This window comes from Artemia franciscana, unplaced genomic scaffold (assembly GCF_032884065.1).
Source record: "Artemia franciscana unplaced genomic scaffold, ASM3288406v1 Scaffold_1156, whole genome shotgun sequence".
Classification (NCBI taxonomy): domain Eukaryota; kingdom Metazoa; phylum Arthropoda; class Branchiopoda; order Anostraca; family Artemiidae; genus Artemia; species Artemia franciscana.
Genome location: NW_027062749.1, coordinates 7,260 through 19,486, shown reverse-complemented (window position 1 = coordinate 19,486; position 12,227 = coordinate 7,260). Strand labels below are relative to the sequence as shown.

At 33.7% G+C, this 12,227-nt stretch overlaps 1 protein-coding gene across 1 annotated transcript in view; it reads right to left on the bottom strand.

Moving 5' to 3' along the window:
- Positions 1-11,195, bottom strand: part of LOC136042346 (tachykinin-like peptides receptor 86C) — a gene marked incomplete at its 5' end in the record, with an annotated part of 92,817 nt that extends 81,622 nt beyond the window's left edge. The window contains 2 exon segments of the mRNA XM_065727314.1: positions 1,229-1,363; positions 11,094-11,195. Of these exon segments, the coding sequence (XP_065583386.1) occupies positions 1,229-1,363; positions 11,094-11,195 (237 nt within the window).
- Positions 11,196-12,227: the final 1,032 nt, after the last annotated feature.

Below are 12,227 nucleotides of genomic sequence, written 5' to 3'. Positions count from 1 at the left end.
TAAGGGTATATAATCGAAATAAAGGCAAACAAGATATTTTATTGATCTTTTCTAGCTTTGTTTTTAATTGCATTACAGTTGATATTATCATTTTATTTTTGTAAGAAATCTTATCGAGAGAAGTAAAATTTATCTTTTACAAAGTAATTTTTTTAAACTTAGAAGTTATAAGGAAATATAATAGCGCGCATTACAAATAGCTGGGAACGCAATAAATTAAAGTTTGCGTTTACCGAAATATATGCAGTTCTTCTTAAACTCAGTAGGCCTTTTTGCTAATTGGTTGTAAAAACACAATACAAGAACTCAGGATAAGATTTTGAATCAAGGCTTATTGAATCAAGAATTCAATAAGCCTTATGACACATTGTTTCCATTTTTCTTCTTTCGGTGCTTTGGGGAGTTCGAAAGCGTCACCTTGTCTTATCAATTACAAACTTTTTAGTTCGTGAAACCGAAATATTTGGAGTTGATTAAACGGTCTTGCAATAACTTTTAGACCTTGAATAAGAGATCTGAATAAATTATAGGAAACTAAAAGCCGACAGCTACTTTCCTAGACATCTTAGATAAACCATGTAGCTTTTCCTGTTTTGTGCGGGATATACAGATATTCAGTTTCAATGACACTAACATAACTAGAAAGTGTGAATTTTGTTTTTTCGATTGAACAGAGCATAATTTTTCTTTGAAAGTTTCCCAACATATTTGCTAGGAATACTATAGAAGTCAGCTCAAATGGAGAATTATTCGACCAACATGGCAGCATTGGAAGTTCTCCACTGTGCTACTCACTTTGATTGAAAACCATGCCGACAAAGAGGATGTAAAATTTTCCTGTTTTTAGAGCCAAATTCATATTCAAACCGCGCATTCTCAACAGCTCTCTATGATAGTTTTTCCCCTGAGGGAATTCGGTAATCAGCCTTTTTTTTAAGACGGTCAGACGACATTGAGATTCATAAAGGTATTTTCAGGTATCGAATCCCCTTAATCCATTGTTAGTAACATTAGTGTATTGGATGTGAAAAAATGAGCCGATTTTCTGGATAGATCCCTATTTAACGAGAAAGATATTTACAATCAAAGGTCCTGAATCTTAGGTGTTTGATTGCTTAGAGACTTGAGAGCCTATTTCTATGTTTGAAATATTTTAATCAGTTATTACAGCTCACATGAATTATTTGGGTTCTCTTGATAACACAAGCTATGTATATATTTTACTCACTTATCGTCCACTGTTCTTGAGTACAGAACGCTAGGAATTGACAAAAGGCAACTGGATGCCCATATGGCAGCAATCACTGTACCAGCAGTCTTCTTTGACATTCGGTTACATAAAGGCCGAACTATAGCAATATATCTAGAAGAAAGGTATTACTAGTTATGAATGTTGATGCTTTTCGGGTGGGATTAAAGAATGGAAAAGGGTTTTTACTTTTGTGTGCCAGGACAGACTAAGACCCAATATTGTCCCATTCTTCAATGACACTTAGTTATCTTATAATCCAAGGAAGATTTCTCCGAAGCATGCAGAGTGTTTATTTCAGATTTTCTGTGTTAGTTTTGAATGACTTTAAAGGAAACAAATAAAACATGAAGAAATTGGATAGACTAAAAAGACAGTCCTTAAGTTTTTATATGGTGAAGTTGCTTGAGTTGTAAGCTTAGGTGGTACGTAAATAAAGTTATTGGTTTTGGAAAGCGAAAACGTTAGTATTACTGAGATTAGAGGGGGTGGGACAAAAAAAACCAAAATTTAGTTGTTACATGCTAAATGCGATGACAATGGAAAAAAAACATCATGTTCGAAAATTTATAGTAAGTGAGATAAAATTTTAGATAGATAACGGTGTTTCTACATCTTGAGCCAAATACTGCTAAGCAATGGTAAGCTTTGTATATGAGAGGATAGAGAAATGAAATTTGATTTCAGAAGAGGGGGATTGCCGTAGTCCCAGATATCGGAATGCTTAAGATCTTCTTACAATCTGTTGTATTTTCTATATAATTTACTGGATTTTTGTGCTGTTGCCAACTTTTGACCCCCAAAATAACAATAGTATGCTAAAAGTAGGTTCAAAGGTTACACCCTTATCTGGGCACTATAGGTTGCCGATAGTCCAAATTCTACTGCCTAAGGGTTGTCCTAGTTAATTGTCAGATAGAAATAAGATTTTTTGTGCAACTAGTTCTAAATAGAACTAGTTCTATTTAGTGTGCAATTAAATAAAAAAAACAAGTTTTTTAACTGAAAGTAAGGAGCGACATTAAAACTTAAAACGAACAGAAATTACTTCGTATATGAAAGAGGCTGCTTCCTCATCAACGCCCCGCTCTTTACGCTAAAGTTTGACTCTTTCTCTCAATTCTTCTTTTTAAAACAGTAAAAAACTTTAGCGTAAAGAGCGGGGCGTTGATGAGGAAGCAGCCTCTTTCATATACGAAGTAATTTCTGTTCGTTTAAGTTTTAATGTCGCTCCTTACTTTCAGTTAAAAAAACTTGTTATTTTTATTTAATTTCTGAACGTTTTTGAATCAATGCATGTTTTGATTTTGGCTCTCCGCAGAGGAATAATTAAAACGAAATTTGAATTTTTTTTGGCTAAATGGCTTTCTCATAATTTTGATCGAATGATTTTGAGAAAAAAAGAGCGGGGGAGGAAGCCTAGTTGCCCTCCGATTTTTTGGTCAATTAAAAAGGCAACTAGAACTTTTAATTTTTTACGAATATTTTTATTAGTAAAAGATTTACGTAACTTATAAATTAGCTTACGTAAAGAACTTTTGTATTCTCATATTTTTATTACATATATGAGGGGGTTTGCCCCCTTGTCAGATCCTCGCTCTTTACACTAAAGCTTAAATTTTGTCCCAATTCATTAAGAATGACCCCAGAATCACAAAAGCCGTAGAATAAATAGTTGAAATTACTAAAAATACTTTAACGTAAAGAGCGAGGTATTAGGAGGAGGTGAGCCCCTCAAATGGGTAATAGTTTCTGTTTGTTTTAAGTTTTAATGCTGTTCCTTACTTCCAGCTGAAAGAACTTTTTCATATTTATTTTTTCATTGTGTTTTTAAATAATGCTATTAAATCCTGCGCTCCCTTCATGGAGATTTTCTTCCCCCATGACAAATTCTCGATGGAAAGTTCCCCCAGCATATCCCCCTCTTCTCAACCCCTCCCCAAACCAAAAAAATCCTCCTGAAAACGCCTGTACACTTCCCAATAACCATTACTATATGTAAGCATTGGTCAAAGTTTGTAACTTGTTGCCCCTCCCATGGGGACTGTGGGGGAGTAAGTCGTCCCCAAAGACATAGTTATAAGGTTTTTCGACTACGCTGAATAAAATGGCTATCTCAGAATTTTGATCCGTTGGCTTTGGTAAAATAATTAGCGTGGTGGGGCCTAGGTGTCCTCCAATTTTTTTGGTCACTTAAAAAGGGCACTAGAACTTTTCATTTCCGTTAGAATGAGCCCTCTTGCAACATTCTAGGACAACTGGGTCGATACGATCACCCCTGGGAAAAGGAAAAAAAAACAAAAAAAAACCCAAAAAAACAAATAAACACGCATCCGTGATCTGCCTTCTGGCAAAAAATACAAATTCCACATTTTTGTAGATAGGAGCTTGAAACTTCTACAGTAGGGTTCTCTGATACGCGGAATCTGATGGTGTGATTTTCGTTATGATTCTAAGACTTCTAGGGGGCGTTTCCCCCTATTTTCTAAAATAACGCAAATTTTCTCAGGCTCGTAACTTTTGATGGGTAAGACTAAACTTGATTAAACTTATATATTTAAAATCAGCATTAAAATGCGATTCTTTTGATGTAGGTATTGGTATCAAAATTCCATTTTTTAGAGTTTTGGTTACTACAGAGCCGGGTCGCTCCTTACTACAGTTCGTTACCACGAACTGTTTGATTGTAAAGAAATTTGAAAAGTGGTTCAGTGACATATTGTTTTGTATATAGACTGCATGTTAATGTGGTAACAGTATCAGCTTGGACAAAGCTTCAAAATGAACAAGCGATTTTCAATGTAAGTAACTAAGAATTACATATTCCTTATCTATTTTATTTTTCGTTTAAGAAAGTCTGTTTTGTCAATCTGAATGCCTTAGGCATATTCAACTGTTAAACAGGGATAATTACTCTGAAAAGTTATTCTGATAGTCTATAGAAAACTGCTATTTGGAGTTAAATATGTGAATCAGAAGATATTTAGATGAATATCGTATGGAAGATAATGATATTAAAGCAAATATGAAAAGAAGAGTAGAAACATATTAGTTAGCAGTTAAATATGTTTAAATCAAAGAGGGTTGAATTAAGACAATCAAATATATGGGTTGATATTGAAACAAAGATTTGGGGAGCAGTATTATATGGTACTGGAAAAGGACCAATTTCCTTTTTTTATTTTATAGTATAGCACACTACTGACGGTAAGGAATCCAAAGGTGCTATGTGCAAACTGCTGCTAGTACTGCTAAAGCTATTGCTTTCTATACAAGCTGAGGGTATTAAGATGAAGCTTTTAAGGAATTTTTAGGCGGATGTTGAACTAAATCAAAACAAACGATGAGCATGTGAATTTTCAAAAATGTAGCAAAGCAATATCTGAAGACAACTTATATTATTAATTAATATCTTTAAGGGTAAGTTCTGTGGGACTTTAGATTAGCCAGATGGCACTATATGTATTCTTTTAATACTAGCGCTACAGTTGCAGTAACTAATGACGGTAAGGGTATGAAAATGAAACTTATAATAGACACATATGAGTTTCAGTTTAACGAAAAACTATATGCATGCAGGTTTTCAAAAGGGCATATAAGCAATATCATGGGCAGCACCACTCTATAAAAGCTAGAAACATTATTGAAACTTTTAAAGGTGCTAATTCAATTCAAAATTAAAAGTGTCCTTTTTAAGACTAAAAAGAGATTGGACGGCAAGCAGCCCTTCTCTCAAATCCATTCATTTTCCAAACGCTCCCAGTCAAAATTTTGAGACAGCCATTTTGCCTAGCATAGTCGAACGGTCCAGCACCTATGTCCTTAGAGATATTAGGCATGTCAACCCCCCACAATATGCAATTGTCACCTTATACTTTAAATCTAAATATTGCTGTAATATTAATAGAAAGACTTTGTATTTATGGTTGCCAATAAGACACCTCAGCAGTATATCGAAAACAGCTGGGTGTATTAAGTTGAAACTTTTGGAGATGCTAATATTACCACTTCTGCTTTTACAGTTTGAATAAATAAAAAGAGTGTAAATGTATCCAGGTTGTCAAAGATCACAGAGAAAATCTTTTGGGAATGAAATTAAGTTTTATTTTTCCGGACAACTTTAGAAGCTATAATATTAAATTTAAAAAAATTGTTTTTCTCAGGATTAACAAATTTTGAAAAAGCTTCTTCAACATATAAATAGCAATCCATACTGTGGATTCTTAGAGAAAAAACTGAAAATAGGTGAAAGTTTTTCAAAGAAAAGTAAACAGTTCCATTAAACCAAGAATGAACAGAGATAGTCAAATAATCTTTCTAGCCTAAAACTACTACAAACAAATATTAATAAATAAATGAAACTCAAAACGAACAGAAATTACAATAAATAGCTGAGTCAAACTTAAAACGAGCAAACAATAACATGAGTAGGGCTGATAACCCCCACGCCTTCTGGAGACGAGAGCACAATTTGAACTTTACTGAAAACAAAATACGTTTTGACTCTTTTTACTTTTCTTACTTTTCTGAAAAAATCAAAACTTTAAAGAATAAATTTCAGCATATGTCAATTAAAATGATGATCCATGGTCAATTTTTTCACTAAAGTGCAAATTGTGTTCTGGTCTTGAGAATGATTTAAATTCTTCATTATATTATTGTCATTTAATGCACCTTAAAAAATATCTTACAGTTTTGGAACTTCATTTATGTTTATTTGCTAGTTAGTTCATAGCCAGGAAAAACATAAATTCTTCAAGCTAGAGTCCCCCTCTTGGAAAAAGGAGAATATATAATATTATCGCTACCTACATTTAAACTGTTTTTTCATAACAATTTGTAAGACCTTTCTAATGTAAAATGCTCACTGCCTGAGTATTAGACCTAAGAGTTAAGCTTATCAAAAGATAGGGGACAACATGAAAATGCTTTCTATTGTTTTCACTTAAAATGGTGTTTTTTGGATAAAGCCACTGGAAAAATAAAGAGCAAAATTAAGACCGAAAACGAGTAGAAATAAGGTCACATAATAATCAAATTTAAACAAAAAGAAATCTCAAAGAAGAAAAAAGAAAACTTTAAACGTGGGAAGAAAAAAAAAGCATGATTAAGTTAGATTTAAACCTAGAGAAGATACCACAGATAAGAGCTGGGCTATCGTCCCTCTCACGTCTCCCTAAATGCACTGGAGGTATTTATCCTAATCTTTATAGTTTCTGTGCACTTTAAGTTCAAAATGTTTATTTATTTTATTTGTGATATTTTAGAAGTTTAATTCACTCCTCTATCGTAATCTTTGCTCGTTTTAAGATTTAGCTTCTTATGTGACTTAGTTACTGCTCGTGTTAGCTGTTAATGTCACTCTTTACTTTGTTTGAAAATTTCTTTCTAAAAATATTTTTCTAAACTAATTTCTCTTCGTCTTTGAACACGCATTACTCCAATATATATCAATTGCGAGACTATTTATGATATTTTTATTTTTATTTTTCGTTTGCCTAAGAAGAAAGAGCATTGAACTAAATACAGTCCTGCTGAAATATTTAGTACTTTTCATTCAGCCCATTTTCGTACATATCCAATTAAAGGTAGCGCTATAAATTTCTTCAGCCTTACCTCATCTTATTTTTCCACACTCAGGCCTTATTCAGTCTTTGTGATAAGTCAGGAACTAGATTGTCATTTCTGGAACGTGTGTCCCTTCTTTGACCCTTATAGAAGATGATCAAATCTGCTCTAAACTCTTGCTGCAAGTACCTTGCTTCCTATAGAGGATCGCCGGGAGATCCTCTGACGCGGTTGTAGTTCAATTTTGGGCAATTATTGCTTTCTTTTATGCTATTCCATCGATTCCACTCTTCGTGTCCTCTTCGTTGTGTTGATATCGTTATTAGCTCATGGGGATGCAGTACTAATGTCCCTTCTCTTTAAAAAGTTACTGGCAGTTTTACAAGGAATAAGCACAAGGCCTGGTTTCTATGGAAACTCAAATCCTTCGCTATGTGTCAATCTGTACGAACGTCCTATCCTGCCTCAGGGAATTCTGCAATCTCTTACTAGGCATATACAATAGGAGGAGCTTCTATTGAAAGTTAAACCTTTGTCATGGTTCAATCTGTACGAGCGTCCTATCCTGCCTGAGGCATTTTTGCCATCTCTTGCTAGGCATATACACTAGGAGTGGCTTCTTTTGAAAATTAAACCTTTATCATGGTTCAATCTGTAAGAGTGTCTATCCTGCCTGAGATATTTCTGTCATCTTTTACTAGGCACATACACTACGAGCGGTTTCTGTTGAGAGTCAAACTTTTGTTGCGGTGCCATCTTTACGAGCGTCCTATCCTGCCTGAGGCATTTGTGCCGTCTCTTACTAGGCGTGTACACTAGGAGCGGTTTCTTTTGAAAATTAAAACCTTGATATGTTTCAATCTTTGCGAGCGTCCTATCCTGCCTGAGGTATTTCTGCCATCTCTTACCAGACATATACACTAGTAACGGTTTCTGGTGAAAGTTAAACCATAGTTATGGTTCAATCTCTACTAGTGTCCTATCCCGCCTGAGGCATTTCATGCAGCTGTTACTAGGCCTAGGCACTAGTGGTGGTTTCTATATTTCTTTTATCGATTTAATACCCTTTGTTGGCGGATGTCCTTTGTTCACCGAGGTGAAACTTTCTAAGGCTTTTAAAAGGATAAAGTAGTTTAAATACTTTATTAGTCAATTAATTATAACTCAATTAGTCATTATCAGTCATTGCATGTAACAAGTCATTTCCTTATTATAAATTCAAGGGCTTGATGAGAATTTTCTTTGTAACTAACCCTTTGAAGGAAATGATGAAACTTTTGAGGAGATGACTGGAAGCAAATGGTCCCCATGGCACTTCTTAGCCCATGGCACTCCATGTCCTCTGCTCCCCTCCCGTAACCATGACCCTCCCTGAACCATGACCCTCCATGCCACCATGGTGCTCCATGGCCAGCTACTCAACATAGACCATGGCAATAAAGGATCTGTGGCACTAGATATCCTGTGGTTTCTCGTGGACCATAGCCCGAGGCACCCTTTGTCACATGCCCCTTTGTGGCTAAGCCCCCCAGAAAGAAAATAATACCATAGGAACTTATTTCTGCTGATCTTAAGTTTAGTATGGCTCTTTACCTTTATTCGACATACTTCTTTTTATTAAAAATTTCTTTTCAAAAATTATGCTCATTTTTATTACCAATTTTTCTTATTGATTTGTAAAATGAATATTTTACAGTTTGTCACGTCTTAGACTCAAAAATTAAAATATATGATTATGATTCATTATCTACCTATTGAATTGTATTATCATGTGAATTTATTTCTGCTAATCTCAGGCTACAGGTCACCCCTAGGAAAAAACAAAACAAAAAAAACAACAACAAATAAAACGCGTCCGTGTTCTTGTTTTTGGCAAAAAATCCAAAATTCTACATTTTCGTATGAAGAAGCTTGAAACCTCTACAGTAAGATTCTCCGATATTCTGTATCTCGTGGTGTGATTAGTATCACGATCACTTGATTTCTTAGGGGTGTTTCTCCCCTTTTTCAAAAATTGGTCAAATTTTTTCAAGCTCGTAGCTTTAGACGGGTAACATTAAACTTCATGAATTTGATATATTTTGAATAAGCGTCAAAATTTGACTCTTGTGATTGTTCTAGTATTATCAACGCTCTGTTATTACGGTTTCGGCTACTATTGAGCCGCATCACTCCTTGCTTACACTTCGTTACTACGAACTGTTTGATATCCTGAACAATAAAAAGCCATTCAATATTGGGGAAGATCCTGTATTACGTGCTGATATTAATATGGTTGAAGTACTACAAGAAAGTAAAAATTGCGTTGGTATTAGTAAAAAATCCTTTGTCAAACAACCCTGTCTAAAATAGAATTTCTGATATTAGCAAGGACAAATTAGTGGAACTTCGTACAAGAATTAGAAAAAGCACAAAATTTTGTGGTTGGACAAAACAACTGGTATTACTAGATCGGTTCACTTGTTAATAATTGTCAGGTACATTTACTAAGAAAGCTTGGAGGAAGAATCATTAATTTAACTTCCTATGAAAAGACTACAGAGAAATATATACATTGAAAAGTTGACAAGTTTTTAAAACTGAAGGTTTGGACTCGAAAAATTGCTGTGAAATAGGGAAAATGGTGCGAGGACGATGTCGGCAAAAATATTGGTTTTTAATCATTTTTCAAGCTGCTCATTATGATCATATAAATTTCACGCATTGCCTTATTCACTGAGAGGCCATTGGAGCAAAACAAAAAATTACCACTGGAAGTGAACAATGTGCTTCAGAATGCTGCTAAGATTATAGATTCTATTAAGACACGTGATGAAACAGCCACTTATTTTCAAATTTTTGTAAGGATACGGTGCGGATCCCAATTACACAACTTTATTGTTAAATCTAAAAGTGAGATGATTGTCAAGAGGAGAAAATTTGAGAAGATTGTTTCTATTAAAGGACGAAATCAAAATGTTTTTTTACCGAACCAAAATGTGATCTTTTTTGAATATGAAGATTTTTTTTAATGACTTATGGCCATCCAAGTTGTGTTATTTGTCAGATAGACTTTGCAAAATTAAACAATCTCAATTTGTTTCTTCAAGGAAAAATTGCAATATAATAACTTCAAACGATAAAATGAAAAGTTTGATTTAAAAGATCGACCTTTGAAAAAAGTAGGAAGTTCGTTCGAAATGTTTTCCAGTGTTGACAATTTTATATTCGAAAGAAAGCATTGTTTAAATTTTATTGCAAACACTATTGTAAATAACTTAAAAGCGCTGTAAAAACAGTTCCATATACAATTTATATTAAATATTAATATTGAAAGGGTAGATAGGATCCAAAAGCCTTTTTGGATCGGCTTAAGTGAGATTGATCATCTGCCACTTCAAGCTCAAGAGGAATTTGCTGAGTTTTCGAGCGTCTCAAACTTAGAAATACAATTTGCGAAAATCCCTCGACTGAATTCTGGATCAGAACTAGAACTGAATTTCCCACAATCACTGATATGGGGTTAAAATGTTCTTCTGCCATTCAACATGTTTATGTGAAGTTGCTTTCTCTGCTTTAACACTTATTAAATTCCAAAAATATCCTCCATCTCCAAAAAATGTTGAAGAGGTCTTACGTTCAGCAGTGTTAAAGATCCCACCGAGATTTAATTTGTTATGCAATAAAAAGCAAGCACCTTCATCTCATTCATTTTCTTACTTTAATTTAATCTAACACTTACCACTGAATGGTTGCGTTCGAGTATAATTGAGTGAACTAAGACTGTCAAAAATTCCTTTTATTTATGCTATTGCGAAGAATGCAATTTTGATTCAAAATTGGATATACAATTTTTTGTAAGTATTAAATACATTGAAATTTTTAAGATTTTGTTTATGTTTCCAAAGAATCCTAAAAATATGTGTCTTCATATGTATATGTATATTATTATCTGATAAATAACTCACCAAAAAATATTTATTTATCTTTCTTTTATATTTATGTGGGATTCCCAAGAAACTTACAATTATAAATGGGGTCGTGAATGAAAAAAAGTATAAGAAGCGGTGCTCCAAGTGATTTATGATCAATGAAGTTGCCCCTTGGCATTGAATCTCCGATCGAATGAACCCCTTTCCCAAGTTTCTACGATTACAGCTTCCATACAGTCCGGCCAAGAAAAAAAAATACTTGAGAGGGTCATGGACCTTTACTAAGGCCATTCTAGAGCGTTGCCTCTTGTAGTTCTAAGGCTCAGGCCTATACTAAGGCTTAGAGAATAGAAATTATAACTCACCTGTCGACGGATATCACAACTAAAGTAAAACATCCAGAAGCGACTGTTGAACTAGCAACATAATTGCTAAATATGCAATATGCTTCACCATACACCCAGTTCCTGAAAAATAAAATAACAAAGTGAACAGTAAAACAAAAGAGCTTTCCTTTCGTACTAAATAATGACAAAGATGAAAGCGATGCTAACTTGTCCAAAACAAAACGGAAAAATTAAACAGATACTATGTTTTTCGATGGCCGAATTATATTGAGATAAGAAAAATGCATTAAAAGGAACTTTATACAATTGTACTTTTTACTTTTTTTACTTTTTACTTTCTTGTCTTTATTCAACTTATAAAATACAAAAACAGCATTATGCCCCAATAGAGAGCAGAGCTCTTAAGGCTGGGACAGCGCAAAAATATAGAAAAAAACATCAACGTCTCATCGTAATAATGATTCCAAAATTTTACACGGCAAAAAGACAAACAAAATAGAAAAAAACTTATAAAAGACAAGTAACAAGGATAAGTAAATAAATAAATATCGGGCAGGAGGGGCGTGGGAGGTAATCCCAGACACAGGGACAGAAAAACAAAACATACAAATAAGAAGATCAAATAATTTAATTTTCTATCATCAATGGTGAATAATCAAAAATTTAGCAAACAATCTTTAATATTTGCTTTTTTAAATTTAGTTGAGATTTTTGGGATGGATCAAACAGAATTTTATCATTCAGCTTATAATTGTTAGCAATGAAGGGTATTTGGTACCTAATCGAAAACCTTGACCTTTCAGAACTTACAAAAGGAATTCGGTACATCCCAGTTTTCCGACAATCCGAACGAGGAAAAAAAAATTAACAGACATTTGTCATAGAAATAATTTTTAAAATTTTGGATTTGAAAATGCCATATGGATCGTATACCATCTAAATCTAACAAACTTAAGAAAAGAAAATAATCTTAGTTTCCGAAATAGTTTCAAGTTTTGAGGGTCGATGTAAGAAATTTCCAAGTATTCTTATTGCCCTATTTTGTAGTACCTGTAAGGGTTTTATATGCTTCCAAAATGTATTAAGATATACAACTGAGCAGTAATTCAAATAAGAAGTAATTAGAGAGTGGTAAATTCTTTTTAAAATGGT